At 36.7% G+C, this 20,773-nt stretch overlaps 1 protein-coding gene across 2 annotated transcripts in view; it reads right to left on the bottom strand.

Moving 5' to 3' along the window:
* Positions 1-20,773, bottom strand: part of auh (AU RNA binding protein/enoyl-CoA hydratase) — a 155,281-nt gene that overhangs the window by 12,288 nt on the left and 122,220 nt on the right. For both annotated transcript variants that reach the window (XM_069928342.1, XM_069928349.1), the window contains 2 exons: positions 19,996-20,183; positions 12,223-12,273 (listed from right to left, as the gene is read on the bottom strand). In XM_069928342.1, the coding sequence (XP_069784443.1) occupies positions 12,223-12,273; positions 19,996-20,183 (239 nt within the window). The remainder of the gene's footprint in view (positions 1-12,222; positions 12,274-19,995; positions 20,184-20,773) is intronic.

Here is a 20,773-nt window from a genome sequence, read left to right as displayed (position 1 = left end):
TAACAATTTATCAACTGGCATGGATGTGATGGGCTGAATAGCCTTTTGGGTTGTAAATTTTCTCCAATTGCACCATAAATAAGAGAAGCACTAGTATTATCTCAAAAAGTACAGGAATTGGAAAAAAAGGAAGTTATGCTGCATATAATTGGTCCTGTGTAATAGACACAGTTTTGGTATTATGGAGAGGGTGCAGAATAGATTAACAAGAATAATAGAAGAAATACAAAGAAATAATCACTAAAAAAAAGTGAACATACATAGTCCATCTTTTTTCTCTTGTGAAAAGAATTTTGAGGGTGATCTTAAAAAAAAACTTTAAAATTTAGATATGCAGAAAGAACATATTCATTTGCGGAATGACCATTTGACAGCACTACTATAGGGGTCAGCAAGAAACCCAATAGGGAAATCAGAAGCAACTTTTTTAGCCCAAGTAGTGCAAATGTGGAACCTGTTGCCACGGGGATATGTTTAAGTGAATAGCATAAATAGCTGGAAAAGCAAAATGGAGTAGCAAGATATATTGACCAACTTGGATAAAGAATGATGGTGGGGGGGGGGGGGGGGGGGGGCGTGGCAAGATGGCATAAGGAACAGACGTGCCTTCCAGTCCTCTCCTGACTCTTTGTTATTGTTTTAAAGAAGTAAAAAAAAACGGCAACAGATCGTTAAGAAACTGCATTTCCCGAGGTTATCTGAGCCTACCTGTTTACAAGAAGCCAGGACTCAGCGTGGAATGGATCCAGGAAGAGAGGTACAAGATTCAGCAACGGAGCTCCGCTCTTTATTGGCAGGGCTCTTTAAAGATGGCGCCCGGCAGCCCTTGGAACAAAGGGCTGGCCAGACACGTGCGTGTGAATCAACGCCCGCTGTGAGCGCTCAGTGAATCTTTGACAGCTAGAACAGCTGGGACGCTGCCAGCTGAAGACCCGACTCTGAAAAGACGCTTACCGATTGATGTAGTGGTGGCGCTGCGAAATGCTCCTCCAGTAATGAAGACTTCAACAGACATCGATGTAATGAAGGCATTTGATATAATATGGGTTAAGGATAACCCTGGCCATCAGCCTCCAGATACTGCTGAGGAGGTTGTGGCAGGGGTTTCCACACGCAGTCATACTGTAAGAAAAGCAGTTAAACCAAAGGAAATAGAAGACCCTTTGGCTATACAGAAACAGCAAGATCCTACTGTGCTTGAATCTATTCCAGTAGATATGCTTATTAAGAATCTTGAATCTAAGTTATCCTCTACAATAAAAGAAATAGGTAAGGCTTTAGTTCAAGTTAATACTCAACAGATGGTTGATTATGGAGCTTTTAAGCTTGAAACGAGTGAAAGAGTTGATGGTTGTGACCAAGGTATAGTCGAGGTACGAGACCAAATACAAGATGTAAATAAAACAATTGAAATTTTACAAATTCAGAATAAAAATTTGGCGAAAAAGGTTGATTATTTGGAGAATCAATCTAGACGGAATAATATAAAAATTGTTGGTTTGCCAGAAGATATGGAAGGATCAGATCCAAGAAAATTCTTCACTGAATGGATTCCACAAGTGTTAGGACAAGATAAGTTTCCGGAAGGCTTAATATTGGAACGTGCCCATAGAGCTTTGAGATGAAAGCCTTTTCCAGGACAAAATCCAAGACCTGTTTTGGTTCGTTGTTTAAATTATTATGATAGAGAGACAATTCTGCGTGTGGCTATAAGAAATGCACAACCTTTGATGGTTCAGAACAATCGTGTTTTTTTAAAATCCGGATTTGAGTCAAGACGTTATGTCTCAAAGATGTGAACTTAATCCTGTGAAAGAAGTGTTGTGGAAAAAAGGATATAAAGCAACATTTAGATACCCTGCAGTATTGAAGATTTTTCAAGATGGCTATCAACCAAAATTTTTTGATAATCCTAAGGAAGCTATGGCCTTTGCTCAATTATTGCCAATTACGCAATTTCAGGAAAGACGTAGTACACCATGGTCTCCAAGGAGAGTGGAGACGCAAGATGAGAACCGAATTCCAAGAAGAAATGGAAACAATGGTGGTCAGAATGATAAAGTTGATTAAAAAAAAAAAAAATTTCTGAGAATATTTCAGATAATGATGATAGTTTAATGTAAAACGGGAGTTGGGAGAGGGAGCTGGGTGGGCATCATTTTCCAGAAGTCATCAGCTACGTGTGAGTTATCTCACACCCAATATTTTGTGGGAGTTACCGCATTGAGCGGTTGAGACAGGAGGAGGTGGTTGCAACCTCCTACCTGTTCTTTTTTTTTAATCAATTTTTGGATTAATGAGTGAAGTTTTTTTTTACTATTGTCTTTAAATTTTTTTTTGTAGTTTTAGGAGGGGATAAGGGAAGGGGGTGTTTTTCTTTGTTTTTCTCCTTCTCTTTTTCTTTGTGTTATTGTAAGTAATGTCTAAACTTAAGTTTGCCTCTCTTAATGTTCAGAGTTTAAATAATCCTATTAAGTGTAAGAAAGTACTTGCTTACTTAAAAAAATTAAAAGTTGATGTGGCTTTTTTGCAGGAAACTCATTTAACAGATAAGGAACATTTGAAACTTAAACGTGAATGGGTTGGACAAGTTTTCTATTCTTCATTTAATTCAAAGGCGAAAGGAGTGGCAATTCTGGTGCATAAGAATTTACCATTTCAATTGCAGAATGAAGAGAAAATGGAGGAAGATTATTAAAACTGAATTGTACAATTCTTAATGAGGCTTGGACTCTGCTTGATGTTTATGCTCCAAATGTTGAAGATACAGCTTTTATTGTAGATGTGTCTTTATTACTTGGACAAACAAATTCCAATGTGATGATTGGGGGAGATTTAAATGTGGTATTGGAGCCTTTATTGGACAAGTATCCAAGAGTAATTAAGAAATCTAAGAGGGCAGTACAAGTGACTAATATGATGAAAGATTTGAATTTAGTTGATATTTGGCGAAGACTTAATCCTACAGAGAAAGATTTTTCTTTTTATTCTTCACGTCATAATTCCTTTTCAAGAATTGATTATTTCTTCATTTCAACACATTTGCAGGATAAGGTTATATCTGTGGATTATAAGGCAAGGTTGGTCTCAGATCATTCATTATTATTATTATTAGAATATCAGAGTTCACAAGATGCTCCGAGAACCACAAGATGGAGATTTAACACTATGTTATCACAAAAACCAGAATTTATTAGTTATTTAAAAAAACAAATTGAGGATTTTATTAGTAATAATGTTAACTCTGTTTCTAGTCATTTTGTTTTATGGGACGCAATGAAAGCTTTTTTACGAGGTCAAATTATTAGCTATGCATCTAAAGTAAGAAAGAGAGAATTAGAGAGATTGAAGATTTAGAGAAAAAGATAACTGTTAGTGAAAAAGAATTTCAAAAAAATGCTACTGGAATCCAAAAGAACCAGTTAACTAATTTAAAATTAAAGTATAATGAATTACAAACATATTGATTTGAATGTTTAATGAATCGAACTAAATATAAATTTTATGAATGGGGTGAGAAAGCTCATAAAGTTTTATCATGGCAGTTAAAAAAAGAACAATTATCTAGGATTATACCAGCAATTAGAAAAAAATCGGGTATTACTTTTAGACAAAAAGAAATTAATGAGGAATTTTGTAATTTTTATAAAAAATTATATACGTCTGAGTGTAAAGATGTAAGTGAAGATGCAATAGATTCTTTTTTGAAAAATATTAATTTGCCACAGTTGAATCAAGAAGATAGACAAGAGTTGGATAAATCTTTTACAGAGAATGAAATTGAAATGGCTATAAGAGATATGCCAAATGGAAAGGCACCCGTTGAAGACGGGTTCTCTATAGAATTTTATAAAACTTTTTATGTTGATATATCTTCTATTTATAAGAATGTAATACAGCAAATTTATAAAACTTTTCAATTACCTGAATCTTGTTCTAATGCAATAATTACGGTTATACCAAAAAAAGATAAAGACCCTTTACAGGTTTCTTCCTATCGACCAATATCGTTGTTAAATGTAGATTATAAAATTGTAGCTAAAGTTATGGCTAATAGATTGGCTCAATATTTACCTAAAATAATACATAAAGATCAAACAGGATTTATAAAAAACAGATATGCATCTGATAATATTTTGCGACTAATTACTTTGATAAATAAATTTAAATCTCAAATGAATTATCCAATAGTGGTCTCATTAGATGCAGAAAAGGCTTTTGATAGAGTGGAATGGAAGTTTTTATTTACAGTACTTGAGAAATTTTGTTTTGGTTCTTCATTTATTGGATTGATAAAGGCTTTATATAATAGTCCGAAGGCTAGAGTTGCTACTAATGGGCAGATTTCAGAATCTTTTGATTTAACAAGGTCTACTAGACAAGGATATCCATTGTCACCTGCTTTATTTGCTATAGTTATTGAACCTTTGGCACAGTTAATACGTCAAAATGAAAATGTTAAGGGTATGAGAGTTTTGAATGAGGAATATAAGATTAATTTATTTGCAGATGATGTTTTATTATACCTGGTAGACCCTGATATTTCTTTACCAGCAATTCAAGAATCTTTAGAAAATTATGGTCAATTATCTGGCTATAAGGTAAATTGGGCTAAAAGTGAAATTTTGTCAATTTGTAAAGATGATTATTCGATTTATAAAAATATTATGAAATTGAAGTGGACAAAACAAATTAAATATTTGGGAATTAATGTCAATACAGAATATCAAGATCTATATTCAATTAATTACCTTCCTTTAATAAAAAAAGATTAAACTATATTTGATTAGGTGGAAGGACTTACCTTTAGGTTTATTGGGGAGGATTAATACTATAAAAATGAATATTTTTCCTCAGATGCAATATTTATTTCAATCAATTCCTTATTTTTTTTTAAAGTTTTTTTAAGGATTTATATAAAGCAGTTAGAGAATTTTTATGGAAGGGAAAATTTCCGAGGGTAGCAATGAAAAAATTGATGTGGGATTTTCAATTTGGAGGTTTGAGATTATCTAATTTTCAATATTATTATGAGGCAGCTCAATTTAAATTTCTTAGTGCATTAATGAATATGGAGGATCCACCCAGTTGGGCAAAGATAGAACTGGCAGTTATTTTAGAAAAATCTCCACATGAATTTTTGTTTCGATGGAATAAAAATTTGTTACGAACTTATGATGTACCAATATTGAAACATTTATTGAATCTATGGATGAGTAAACTTGATAAAATGGGGCTTAAAAATAAATGGTCTGGGCGATTGCCATTATATAATAATCAACTTGTTCCTTTTACGGTCTTCAATATCACTTTGAAACAATGGGAAAGGAAAGGAATAAAAAACTTATCTGATTGTTTTTTTGAAGGACATTTTTGTTCTTTTGAGGAATTACAAAAGAAATTTGGTATTAGTGGAAATTCTGTATTTGTGTACTAACAGTTAAGATCATTTGTAAAACAGATATGTGATCGGCAAATGACTTTATTGCCCGAAACTAGCTTTGAGAAATATGTACTTTCAATACCAGAAAAGGGGTATATATCTGATTTGTATTGTATTTTACAAGAAAATGAAAGTAAGAAAGATTGGGATAAAGATGAGTTGAAATGGGAAAAAGATTTAGGTTCTACAATAGCTGAAGAAGCTTGGATGGAAATTTGTCAAAACAGTATTCGGAAATTGATTAATGCTAGATTAGCGATGATTAATTATAATTTTATACATCAATTATATTTAACACCAGAAAAATTTAAAAAATTTGGTCTTAGTAAGTCAGACTGTTGTTTTCATTGTGACCAGACAGCTAGTACTTTTTTACATACTGTCTGGTCCTGTGACCGATTGCAACAGTTTTGGAAAGGTATTCAATCTATATTTAATAGATTATATAATATTTGTGTTGTATTAGATCCTGATATATTTTTATTAGGGAATATGCAATCATTAATTGATTTAGGATTAAATGATTATCAGATTTCTTTTATCTATTTAGCTTTAGCAGTGGCCAAGAAATGTATAGCATCTACTTGGAAAGATAGAAATATACTAACTTTGGATAGGTGGTATTTAGAGATGAAGTCTTGTTTAATTATGGAAAGGATATCTTTTTCAATTCAAGATAAGATGTATTTTTATAAGTTGAAGTGGACTCCATTTGTTAAGTATATGCAATTAAGTTTGATTTAAGTATGTTCCTAGATGTGATATTTTAGATCTAATAAATCTTTTTTTAAAATTATTTTTATTTGTCATATTTTTCTTTTTCTTTGTGTGTGTTTTTTTAATACATAATATTATTAATTTTACTAATTCTTCACTCTTTATTTTGGGGAGGGGAAGGGTGGTTTTTTTATATATAGAGTTTTTAGTTCTTGTATATGTGGGGGGGGTTAGGCTGAATTAAGTTAGGTTATTAATGTTGTATTGTAATTATATTATTTTATTTTATATCTTTTCTTTAAATGTAATTTTTCTTTTTATTCCTGTGATAAAATCTTTAAATAAAGTTTAAAAAAAAAGAATGATGGGAGGATGTTCATGCAGAGTATAAACTGTTTGGGATGAATTGTTTGTTTTATGGTCAAATATCCGATGTCATTTTCACCTGCAGATGGTCTGAAGAAATAAATGACATTTGCAAATACTATTAGAGTGTTCAGGACCTTCAGTTATTTTGTGACACAAACTTGAACTTTGTGAATGATAAGTTTGTAAATGGGATGCTTTGAAATCCTATTTAAGAGGGCAAATTATAAGTATTATTTCTAAAATTAAGGAGTATATGAAAAAGATGGATCAATTAGAACAAGAAATAATGGCTTTGGAAAAATATCTTCAAAAAGATAAACATAGACAAATTTCAATATAATACATTACAAACTTACAGAACAGAAAAAAACAATTACAAGAACTAAACAGAGGTATTATGAGTTAGGCTAATGATCAAATAAAGTACTTGCATGGCAATTAAAACCAGAACAGGTTTCAAGAACGATTAATGTAATTAAAAATGATTTGAATGTTGTTAGTTATAAACTTCAAGAAATAAATGAATCTTTTAAGAGTTTTTATTCTAAATTTCATAGGTCAGAGTCTTTAATAGATATTTATCTCAGATAAATTTACCTTGCCTGAGTATGGAAGAACAAACACAATTGAGTGCCCATTTTACACAGATAAAGGTGAAGGAGGCAATGGTTAATTACAAAGTAATAAATATCCAGGAGAAGATGTCTGAATTAAAAAAAAGATTTTAAAGATTTATTGATTCCTATTTTTAAGGAAATATTAGACTAAGCATCAATAACTCATACTCTCCCAGAATAATTTTTCAACAGCAATAATTACTGTGAAACCAAAAAAAGAGACCCTGTAAAACCTTCATCTTCTAAATTTATTTCATTATTAAATGCAGATTATAAGGTTCTTGCCAAAATATTAGCAAATAAAAAGACTAAATTATTACCAAAATTCTTTGGCTTGGCTTCGCGGACGAAGATTTATGGAGGGGGTAAAAAGTCCACGTCAGCTGCAGGCTCGTTTGTGGCTGACCAGTCCGATGCGGGACAGGCAGACACGATTGCAGCGGTTGCAAGGGAAAATTGGTTGGTTGGGGTTGGGTGTTGGGTTTTTCCTCCTTTGCCTTTTGTCAGTGAGGTGGGCTCTGCGGTCTTCTTCAAAGGAGGCTGCTGCCCGCCAAACTGTGAGGCGCCAAGATGCACGGTTTGAGGCGTTATCAGCCCACTGGCGGTGGTCAATGTGGCAGGCACCAAGAGATTTCTTTAGGCAGTCCTTGTACCTTTTCTTTGGTGCACCTCTGTCACGGTGGCCAGTGGAGAGCTCGCCATATAATACGATCTTGGGAAGGCGATGGTCCTCCATTCTGGAGACGTGACCCATCCAGCGCAGCTGGATCTTCAGCAGCGTGGACTCGATGCTGTCGACCTCTGCCATCTCGAGTACCTCGACGTTAGGGGTGTGAGCGCTCCAATGGATGTTGAGGATGGAGCGGAGACAACGCTGGTGGAAGCGTTCTAGGAGCCGTAGGTGGTGCCGGTAGAGGACCCATGATTCGGAGCCGAACAGGAGTGTGGGTATGACAACGGCTCTGTATACGCTTATCTTTGTGAGGTTTTTCAGTTGGTTGTTTTTCCAGACTCTTTTGTGTAGTCTTCCAAAGGCGCTATTTGCCTTGGCGAGTCTGTTGTCTATCTCATTGTCGATCCTTGCATCTGATGAAATGGTGCAGCCGAGATAGGTAAACTGGTTGACCGTTTTGAGTTTTGTGTGCCCGATGGAGATGTGGGGGGGCTGGTAGTCATGGTGGGGAGCTGGCTGATGGAGGACCTCAGTTTTCTTCAGGCTGACTTCCAGGCCAAACATTTTGGCAGTTTCCGCAAAGCAGTACGTCAAGCGCTGAAGAGCTGGCTCTGAATGGGCAACTAAAGCGGCATCATCTGCAAAGAGTAGTTCACGGACAAGTTTCTCTTGTGTCTTGGTGTGAGCTTGCAGGCGCCTCAGATTGAAGAGACTGCCATCCGTGCGGTACCGGATGTAAACAGCGTCTTCATTGTTGGGGTCTTTCATGGCTTGGTTCAGCATCATGCTGAAGAAGATTGAAAAGAGGGTTGGTGCGAGAACACAGCCTTGCTTCACGCCATTGTTAATGGAGAAGGGTTCAGAGAGCTCATTGCTGTATCTGACCCGACCTTGTTGGTTTTCGTGCAGTTGGATAATCATGTTGAGGAACTTTGGGGGACATCCGATGCGCTCTAGTATTTGCCAAAGCCCTTTCCTGCTCACGGTGTCGAAGGCTTTGGTGAGGTCAACAAAGGTGATGTAGAGTCCTTTGTTTTGTTCTCTGCACTTTTCTTGGAGCTGTCTGAGGGCAAAGACCATGTCAGTGGTTCCTCTGTTTGCGCGAAAGCCGCACTGTGATTCTGGGAGAATATTCTCAGCGACACTAGGTATTATTCTATTTAGTAGAATCCTAGCGAAGATTTTGCCTGCAATGGAGAGCAACGTGATTCCCCTGTAGTTTGAGCAGTCTGATTAATAAATATGGATAAGACAGGCTTTTTAAAAAAGAGACAATCAGCTGACAATGTGGCTAGATTAATTAGTATTATACATTTAGCATAAAAAAGAAAATATTTAAGTGTTGCAGTGGCTTTAGATGCAGAAAAAGCCTTTGATAGATTGGAGTGGGACTTTTTGTCTAAGGTGTTGGATAAATTTGGATTTGGTCAGACTTTTATAAATTGGATTAAGGCATTATATAATGATCCCAAAGCTAAAGTAGTGACTAATGGACAAATATCCACTCCATTCCAATTGACACAATCCAGTAGACAAGGATGTCCATCATCTCCAGCTTTGTTTATATTAGCTGCAGAAGCAATTAGGAGCGATTTGGAAATTAAGGGATTTAGAGTTGGTCAAGAAGAGCATAAAATTAGTTTATTTGCAGATTATGTTCTAAAATATATGATAGTACCTGAGATTTCCTTTTGAAAATTACATTTTAATTTGGTAAGATTTCTGGTTATAAAATAAATTGGGACATAAGTAAAGTTTTTCCCCTTACAGAAGAAGATTATAGTAATTGTCAAAGAAATACTTAATTTAAATGGCCAAAAGATGGGATTAAATATTTATGTATTTGTGTAGATAATAATTTTTTAAAATTTATATAAATTGAATTATTTGTCATTACTTAAAAGGGTTGAAATGGTTCAAGCAGTGTGGGGGATTATGAGTAAGGATGACAGCCATTGCTCCCACACTCATTCATACCAGCAGCAGCACATCGCTGCCCCCACTCTCCCCTGGTCGCAGCAGCGACCTCTCAACCCCCCATTCCCCGACCACCTCTGAGGTAGGTCAAGGATGCAGTTGGGTTCTGACCAGTTGACCAGGTTGGACCCTTTCAAATCACCATGTACCTGGATTACTAACCGAGCAAATTCCCTGGTTAACCCCATTTTATGTGGCAGTTTGAAAGGGTCTATTCACACTATTACCGGAGGAAGGGGGTGGGGCAGGGTGGTTGGTACAAAAATATTATGGCTTGCTCTGGGAAATAAAAAGCTTTCAATTCAGCTTCACCCAAATTGATGTCTAAAGAGCCTTGTTTTAATAATGATGAGAAGACAAAATGCAGCAACTGTAAACAAACTATGAAAATCAAACAGAAACTATAAATGTTAGAGATACTTGCATCAAGCTGCATCTGTGGAAAATTAAAAAGTTAATGTTTCAAGTCAAAGGGCTTACATCAGAACCAAATGATTTTGCATTATTAATAGCAAAGGACAAAGAAGATTTTTCTTCCTGAACACTTTAGGGTATATTTTATGGATTTTGGGTTGCTGATTGCAAAAATCACCTTAAAATATTCCTTTCACATACCTATTTTTTAAAGATATAACCTATTTTTGTGATTTCCTGTCATATTTTAAGTTTACTTCATGCATAAAAACAATGAAGGCAAAACATAATTTTCTGCATTTGCACTTGGACTTCTTCCCTGCTGATCTTGGTCCAGTCAATGACGAACATGGTGAAAGGTTTCATCAGTACATTGTGACCATGGAAAAGCAGTATCAGGGGCAGGGCAACTGGAATCCATCTATGCTGGTTGACTATAGTTGGACACCTACACAAGGGGCATCAGATGCTGAGCACAAACGATAATCAGCGACAAAACATTTTTAGGTCAGTTGAACGCAATTGGTCACCATGATTATGCGATTAAACATGCTAAATTCAATAATTTAATGTTTCTCCAACTTTCTATGTACGTGATACAGCAAATCTGAAATGATTTTTGTGTTCAGCTTGAAATTGTCTATCATAAACACTAGTTTTTTTTCAAGAAGCAAAGCTTTTGGAAAAAAAATTGTTGTCCAGTGTTTCATGTCCGTGAAATTTAAGCAACTCTTTATGTCCAACATTCTTTTTAAGCACTGAATAGCTATAAAATATTTTCTACAATGCTATTTAATCAGGAAGAGCACATTTACTACTCTTAATGCAGACTTAGACAAATAGTAAATTGTTCTAGGAACTGTTTAAAAGAACAGAATGAAACTGATAATGTGGCATAACATTGGATTAATACCTCAACTTTTTAAAAATGTTGGACAGTAAGTGGAAAGGGAATGCAGCAAACTACACTGAGCAAAGCAATTGTTGAATGATGGTATTCTATGAATAAATGGATTACACATTATAAAAATTTTACAGCATAAATTCTTAAAGCTTCCATGTTGTATGATCAAGGATGGTCCCATAAGGAAGGAAGATTTTTTAAAAATCAGTTGTATCCAGAAATGGAAGAGGAGCTGAGATTAAAACAAAAATTGAGATTCTCTTTGAGGAATCATTCTGGACATCTTTGGGTATAATAATAAAACTGAGGTATCTGCTGTCACCACCATTTCTTGTTCCCCCAAAATAAGCACAGTAAAACAATATGATAATCAGGGCTTAGGTGACAGAAGAACTTTAATAATGGAATAGAGAGGGGTATGCAAGAGTCAAGACAGGGAAAGCAAAGATTTTTTGGTATCCTGTGTACATAAAATATTGAATCTTGAATGTCAGATTCATAGAAAAGAGGTGAAAGAGATAAAAAGGATGATATTTTGAAATATTTGTGGTAAAATGTTATCAAAACATGCATCTTCATGTTTTCTCATATACAATCTAAATTGATCCACTACAGTTTGTGTCTCCTTTTCACATTTACAAAACTTCAAAAATAAAGTCCTGCTGGAATTTAAAGCCAAGAAATGAAAGAGGACAAGGACAAAAAAAAATTGAGATTTTCTTTGAGGAAACCATTCTGGAAATCTTTGGAATAATAATAAAACTGAGGTACCTGTTGTCATATACCATCATGCCAGAAAAAAAACACATTAAAAGGATAAGACAATGACATGTTGTGATGTTAGCTTTGCAACATCATCAATCAATTTGCATCAGAATTAATTTGCAAAGAAAACTCACACATCATTTTCACAATTCAAAGGTGAAACAAGCAGCAATATTGACACTTGCACCAATTCCTGAAAATTTAGTTCTGAAAAAGATGGAAACTACTTGTACAGTGACTAAGAATAACCAATTTTAAATAACATTTCCTATTAAAAACACATAACTGATCAGAAACTTAGCTGATCAGACAAGTAATAGACAAACAATCAGACAAAATTTACCTCTATCCCTTGGTTGATGGCTAGTTTTGCTAATCTCACTGCAATAGGCCCCTTAAAAATATAACAATAAGAAATTATTAGCATGGGTTTACCCAACTCTAGAATCTTATAACACAATCAAAAATATATTAATCAGTCATTTCAAATAATGTAAATGATGCAGCTCATAACAATTAAGAGACCAGCTATTGAAATTGGATTCTTTGTCTTCAAACACATTTGATCATCGAGAATTCACAGAGGACACAGACCCAAGGGATTTCAGTGGGCAGGGATGGAAAATGGTAATCAAATCTGCAAGGTCACTAATGTAGGATGCAAACTGGAAAGGTTTGATTGACATAAAAATTTGCACCACATGAACAGCCTGGTCAACAACCATGAGTTGCCACCACTTTAAAGATTCACAGCCAAGAACATTTGGAATCAGCCACTGGACAATGTATGATCAGAGGGTCTGCAAACACAAGGGAAAGAGGAAAGGCCAAGGCTTTCCTTGAAGGACCAAGATGGGTCATCATCAGCAATTATGATGGGATTGGCACAGCTAGTAGAACTGCTTTCCTCACAGAAGCAAAGGCCTCTCTCTCTGTCTGTGTGGAGTTGGCACTTTCTCCCTGTGACCCACAAGGGTTTCTTCAGATGGTTTGGTTTCCTCCCAGATCTCAAAGACAGGCATGTTGGTACGTTAATTGGCTTCTGTAAAGTGTGTCGGTGAGTGGTAGAATCTGAAGACAGTTGTGACAGATTATGTTATATTTTATATTATGTGTAGATATGCTTTTGGAAGATAGATTGTGAGGTTTTAGATAGGTCACAAAAAGATACAAATACTTCGAAACAAATCTCAGTTTAAAAAGCAAGAGTTATGCATAAGATGGTGCCGAGAAGGCTGCAAGGACAATAGGCTCCTGTGCTGGAGATTTTCACAATGACGTGCAAATGGAAGGGCCCATCTGTGGAAACTGAAAAGATCTCTCGTGAATTGATTTTCGGAGTCAGCAAGCTGCTTTGGTGGAGTCTGCTGTTTTAGGAAGGTCATGTGGTTTTGTAAGCAGAGAGAGTCAAACAGGATTTTTTCTAAGTGTAACAGAGAGAGAGAGAGAGAGAGAGAGTGGTGGTTTTCTGCAGTGGCTTTGGAAGCTTGTTTGAAACCCCATTTTGAAGATGGGTTGTGGGTTGTGAGTTCTGAGTTCAGCCTGTTCAAAGCCCTTGTGGTCCATACAAGAGGAGATGGCTGGCTGTATAATGTTTTGCCTCAAATAAGGGAAACAGAAAAAGGAACTCTGTGGTGACCTGAAAGAGGTTATCATCTGGAAAACCCTGATGGGGCAAGTTTCTTCAGCAAGACACTTAACTGGCTGATCAGAAGGAATCAGCTTGTGTGTGGCCAACAAGCAACAAATCTCTCTCTGAAAACTGGCAAGAACCTTCCTAAAACAGCACTCTCCACCAAAACAACTTGTTGACTCCTAAAATCAATTCATGAGAAATCTTATCAGTTTCCTGAGGTGAAACTGTCACACAGAGTGGACTAATTGAGCTGAAAGGACAATTTCTATGCTGCATGCCCCTGAGACAGTGATTGATGGTGCTGGCAGGTCTTGCCTATCTCTCTCTACTAAGAATTATGCAGTAATAAATGTGAAATCAGGCTTATGGCCTCTGAGTGTCTTACTTAATTAACAATAATTATTAAAAATAGGAGGCAGCAAAGAAGTGGGTAAAAGTAGACAAAATAATAATAAAATGGAAATCTGACTATATTAGTTAAATAAGACAATACACATTACAACTGGAAAGAGATGTTCTAAAATGTTTGGTGTTGGGGTTATAATTTCATATTCTTCAAATGGGGCATTAATTGGAAAATGAACTTCAATGTAGGCAACCATGAAGTAATGTACTTTAAGAAGTATAAAGAATCCACATGTCTCCATGGAAAATAAGTGTCTTGACAAATGAAATAGGAGCAGGAATAAGGTTATCTAGCCCATTGAGCCTGGGTGATCTGGCTGTGGACTCTTCTCCACTTGGCAACTTGTCCCCATCACCGTTAATTCCCCTATTATTCAAAAATATATCCATCTCTGTCTTCTAAACTTTCAAAATATCAGTCTCTAATGCTTCCTTGGGCAGAGAATTCAACATAGAATACAGCATAGTACAGGTCCTTCAGCCTTTGATGTTGCGCCCACCTATATATTCCTACAAAAAAAGTACTGAACCCTTCCTGTCTTTTAACCCTCTATTTTTCTTTCATTCATGTACCTGTCTAAAAGTCTCTAAATGCCCCTAATGTTTCAGCCTCACCACCACCCTGTCAAAGCATTCCAGGAACTTATAAATCTGTGCAAAGTTTTTTCTACCCCTGACGTCTCCCCTAAACTTTCCTCCCTTCACCTTGTACATATATCCTCTGGTATTTGCTTTTCCTCTCCTGGGTAAAAGGTGCTGGCTGTCCACCTTGTTGGTGCTTCTCAGAATCTTGTAGACTTCTCATGCTGCTGCACTCCAAAGAGAAAAGTTCCAGCTCTGCTAACCTTGCCTCATAAGGTTCATTTTCCAATCCAGGCAATATCCTAGTAAATCTTTGCACCCCTTCCATAGCTTCCACATCCTTCCTGTAATGACGTGAAACAATAATTTAAATATGGTCTCACCAGAGATTTGTAGAGTTGCAATATGACCTCTTGACTTTTGTATTCAATCCCCTATTAATGAAGCTCAATATCCCATAGGCCTTCTTAACTATCCCATTAACATGCATGACAACGCTGAGAGATGCATGGATTTGGACCCCAAGGGTTCCGCTGTTCGTCCATACTGTTAAGTTTCTGACTATTAACCCTGTACTCTGCCTTCTGGTTTGTCCATCCAAAATGCATCACCTAACACTTATCCAGACTGAACTCCATCTGCTACTTTTCTGCCCAACTCTGCATCCTATCTACATGCATATAACCATATAACCATATAACAATTACAGTACGGAAACAGGCCATATCGCCCCTTCTAGTCCGCACCAATTTAAGTGAACTCCACAAATCCCACAGAGTGTAGGAATAAGCTATTCCCCAGCCTGGCTCTCGTGATTTTGATGCTCCTACCTGATGGTAGCAGGTTGAAGATGATGTGTGATGGATGTTGGGGGTCTTCAATAATTCTTTAAACCTGATTTAAGATTGCCAGTGACCTCCCGTTGAAGAGTTCAGGCCCGAAATAATGATTGTATTTTACTTCACTTTGGCGGAGATTCTCCAGCACTTTAGCTGACTACTAGTTTTTCATCGTTTGCTCAAGATTCCAGCAAATGTAGTTTTCATGTTTCACTTACTACAAGTCTGAAGGCACCAAACCCTTCATATCATCTGCAAACTTACTGACCCATCCTTCCACTTCTTCATCCAAATCATTTATTTATAAAAAAAAAATCACAAAAAACAGATTCCACTAGTCACTGACCTCCAGACAGAATACTTTCCGTCCACTACTACCCTCTGCTTTCTACATGCAGGCCAATTCTTAATCCACACAGCCAAGACTCCGTGGATCCAATGCCTCATGACATTCTGAAGGAGTCTCTCATGTGGTGGGGGGGGGGGGGGGGAGGCCTTATCAAATGCCTTACTAAAATCTTTATAGATCACATTTATTGCCCTACATCAAGTTCTTTTGTTACCTCCTCAAAAAACTTAATTAGGCTTGTGAGACATGACTTTCCCTTCACAAATCCATGCTGACTATCCTTGAGTAGTCTGTACTTCTCCAAATGATCATAGAGCCTATCCTTAAGAATTTTCTCCATTAGTTTGCACACCACTGATGTAAGACTCACTGGTCTATAATTCCCAAGATTCTCCCCATTACCCTTTTAAACAAGGAGGCCGCATTTGCCATTTTCCAATTCTCCCCTGTACCCAAGGAGAATTCAAAGATCATAACCAATGCTTCAGCTATCTCTTCACTCCCACAGCAACTGGCCCCCGTGGAATTATCAATCTTAATGTTTTTAAGAAGATCCAACATTTCCTTTTCCTTAATCTCAACATCGTCTAGCACACAAGTCTGTTCTATTCCAACCTCAGCCTGATCAAGGTCCTTTTCTCTTTAAAATACTGAAGTATTAATTCTCCATCCTCCTTCGCCTCCCAACACACATTGCATCCTTTATCCTTAAGTCACCCCACCTTCATTCTGATCATCCTTCTGTTCCTCACATACACAAAGAATGCCTTGGTGTTCTCCTTAATCCTACCTGCCTCCTCATGCCACCTTCAAGCTCTGCAGCCTTTTCTGACTACCATATAATTCTCATGACCCCTTCCTGTTTCCTGCTTTCTAAATCTAATGTATGCTACCTTTTCCTCTTAACAAGTTGCCTCACCTATTTTGCAAACCATGTTCCCTTTTCCACCCTCTTTACCCTCTCCCAGTGGGACAAACCTATCCTGCACCCAGTGCAAGTGGTCCCCAGACATACTCCACATTAGTTCTGTGCTTTCAGACTTGAACATCTGTTTTCAATTTAATCTTGTTAGTTCCTACCCATCCCATCATAATTAGCCCTTCTCAAATTAAACACTTTCCCATTATGTCTGCTTTTATCCTGACAAATTCAGCCCCATCTATCCCTCTTGCATCATTAACTGCCAGTCAATATTAGGGAAGTTGAAATCTCCCATAACAACAATGCTGTAATTTCTGCACCATTCCAAAATCTGCTGTCTTATCTGTTCCTCAGAGTCCCAGGGGGTATCTGGGTGGGGGCTATAGACTATTCCCAGTACAGTGATTGTTTCCTTTCTATTTCTGATTTCAACCTACAACAACTCAGTCGACACTCCCTCTGCAGCTTCCTCCCTTTCTACAACTGTGATACTATCCCTGACCTGCAATGCTATCTCCTTCCCCCTAACCGCAGCCCCCCCCCACCCATCTCTTATCTCCAATCCTATTCCTTTAAAACAGCTAAACCTTGGCACCTACATCAGCCAATCCTGCCCTTCTGCCAGCCAAGTGTCTGTATTGGCCACAACAGTGTAGTTCCACATGCTCCTTGGGTTGACACATTTCAAATCCTCTGACTGACTACATTTATGTTTCTTCCTCTGCCTATTATTCTTTACTAACTTAGCACATTGCACCATGATTTTGACCTTCTGCTCTTTTTTGCACTCGCATTCTGGTTCACTACACTCAGACAAATTAATTTGTCTTTATCTTTTCCTTACACCTACTCTCCTGCATCTTGAGACTACTGTTTTTCTCCCAGTTCTCGTCTCACCTGCTAACAGTAACAAAGTCCTTGCTTTTGATCTATTTCTTTCATAATTTAATGGGTTTTTTTTAAGATTCCCCCCCCCCCCCTCCATATCTTTCTAAATTTAGTCCAAGTCTACTTAATCACTCCTAAGACAACCTCTTCATTTCCATAATCAACTTGATTAACTTCCTCTGCACAACCTCTGAAGTCAGTATATCGTTTTTTAAGTAAGGAGACCAGGACTACATGCAGTACTCTGAACAGCTACAGTGGAGCCTCCCCGCCCTTAAATTCAATCCTTCTAGCATTGAAGACCAACGTGCCATTGGCCATCTTGATTACCTGCTGTACCTAATTTTTGTGATTCATAGGCACGCATTCCCAGATCTCTCTGCAAAACAACATGCTTCAATCTTTCACAATTTCATTAATCGTCCAAACTACTATTTTTTTTCTAAAGTGAATGACCCCTCATTTACTGACATTTATCTGCCATATCCTTGCCTACACATTTAATCTAACTACATCTCTGCAGATTCTGTGTCTTCTGCAAAATTTGTTTTTTTACACTTAATTGTCACTAGCAGACTTAATTGCACAAAACTTGGTCCTCTCCTCTAAATCATTGATGTATATTGTGAACAGTTGGGGGTCCAACACCAATCTCCATGACATGCCATTAATTAATTATTGCCAACCCATTTATTCCAACTCAGCCTTCTGATAGCTAACTAATCCTCTATCCCTGCCAATATAATACCCCAACTCTTATGCAGATGCAGTTTATGTGGTGGATATCGAATACTCTGGAAATATAAGTATACCATATCCACTTGCTTCCCTCTGTCCAATACCCTTGCTATATCCTCAAAGAACTCCAGTAAGTTAGTTAAACATGACCAGCTGTTCCTAAATCCATCTTATGTCTGCCTGATGGAAAAAAATCTATTTGGATACCTTGCTATTCCTTCAGAATAATGGCTTCAAGCATTTTTCAAGCTATGACCATTAAGCTTTAACTGGCCTATCGTTACCTGCTTTTTATCTTTATCCTTTTTTTAAAAACAGTGAAGTTACATTTGCTATATTCTACTCTGCCAGGTCATGCCCAGTGTCAAGAATTTTGGTAAATTACCACAAAAGCATCTCTATAACTTCCACTTTTTTTTTCAGAACCATGGGTTGCATACCATCAGGACCAAGAGATTTACCTACTTTTAGCCCACTAGTTTGCCCAGCACTAGTATTTGTCTCAAGATCCTCGTCTCTCATCACCTCCTTCACATCCTCACTTCGGTTATTTCTGCATTTCTCATTATTAATTCCCCTTCTCATCTTCTAAGGGGACTATGTTTACAGAAGCCACACTTTTTTGCTTTATATATTTATAAACATTTGACTGTCTATTTTTATATTGTGCTAATTTACTTTCATAATCTATAGTGGTCTTAATGGAGTTGACCAGATAATAATCTTAGAAACAAGATTGTAAATTAATGTGGTCATATCAAAAATAAGTACTGAGCCAATTTTTAGAGAGACAGATTTGAAAAGTTAACATGCACATCATGTACAGACCATAATGGAACTCACTTGAAGAACTGTGAAGAGTTTTAGTCTCCATATTGCTAAACAAGTACATAATCACAAAAAGGTGCAAACAAGGTTTATTGAATTGAATCAGGAATTGAGCAATTATGTCTATCAGCCAAGAGTGAACTGTTGAGTTTATTTTCTATAACTAGACCTTGAAATGTTTCTATTAACAGCCATGACCAGAAACAGAGATCAAAATAAAAATTACTAATAAATATGAGAGGCAATTCATTTGAGACTTGTTCACCCAGAGAGAAGTTGTAAAATAAGCTATGCCACTGCAACAAATATTTTAGGTGACAAGCAAAAATGCACATAAAAGGAAGATGGATAAAATCGAGTGAGAAATAAATGGAAAAACATATTGATAAAGCTCAATGGAGGAGGATGCAAAAATGTATGGGCTCAAATGGTCTGCTTCAGGTCAATGAATAGAGTGGATTACCATGCAAGTGCTTCAACATCACCCAGAAAAGTTCGATAACCTGTTAATTACTGTTGGAAAAAAGGTCAAGTACATATATATGCCTCAAGGGCATGTTCTATCTTTTAAAATATTTACCTCTCTGTTGACCATTGTTAAAATTTTACATTCGTTAATGGTAATGCCCACATTTATTGGTATTGGAACCAAGAAGTTCAGAAAATTGAGCATAAAAATTTAGGCTTTCTGATCTGCAGAGTACTGCAGAAGGCTGGTATTGGGTGTGTTCAAATTGTGAAGCACAGATCAAATTCTTCACAGAAGTATTCTGCTATAAGCTGATCACCTAGGAGGCAGCCCACGTCCTTGCAATCCTGTTGCCGGTTTCACAGTTTTGTTGGTATTATAAAATCTTTAAAATGTAATTATAAATTTAAAAACAGAACTGAAAATTCTTACAAAGAAAAATATTAGAGGATTTGCATACCTGAGGTAAAAATTCTTTTGCAAGTGACAGTGCTTGGTGATAGGCTGCATCTCCTGCTTCATTCTGTTCCACAACATGACTAACCAGACCAATGGCTTTTGCTTCAATGCCGTCAACCACTCTTCCAGAAAAGATAAGTTCCTTTGCCAGGGCTACTCCCACAGTACGAGGTAGACGCTGTGTGCCACCTGTTTTATTTAAAAGAAATTACAAAACTGCTTTTGCTAACTGTTGTCATAATGCAATGATGTTAAAAATACTGCCAGTCCCACCTCTCAGCCATAAAATACAACCCATGTTACAACTAGCAACAAAAATGTGCCTAAATATGGCAAGAAAAGCTGCAAAATTTTGTGCTAACACATGCTATATATTTCAATGCCATCGTGAAGTCATGAAGTATTTTGCTTGTATGGGAACTAAGGAGTTAATTATTATGGAAAAGTACAAAGAATGTCAGAGTAGAACAAAATGGATAAACCACATTGGTAGGAATGATGAGTCATAAGGGTACACGGGAGGTGTTGATTAGAACAGAAGATTATGGCCAAGACGAGAACAAAGAAATAATTGGAAATATCTGGGTATGGATTGACTTCTGATTAAAACAACAGGATGTTCTGGCCTTGGGGATTAAGATAGGAGGTCTACACCATAGATAATTGCAGAGCAGGAAATTGCTTGAGATAAATCTTATGCAAGGAGTCTATCAAAGAAAGCCAACTCTTGGTCAATAGTTCACCGAGAAGGTACCTATGAACTAACGACTGAACCAGAG

The sequence above is a fragment of the Narcine bancroftii genome, chromosome 1 (assembly GCF_036971445.1).
Source record: "Narcine bancroftii isolate sNarBan1 chromosome 1, sNarBan1.hap1, whole genome shotgun sequence".
NCBI lineage: Eukaryota > Metazoa > Chordata > Chondrichthyes > Torpediniformes > Narcinidae > Narcine > Narcine bancroftii.
The sequence above is the reverse complement of the archived record's forward strand: the minus strand, read 5'-3'. Positions and strand labels throughout refer to the sequence as shown.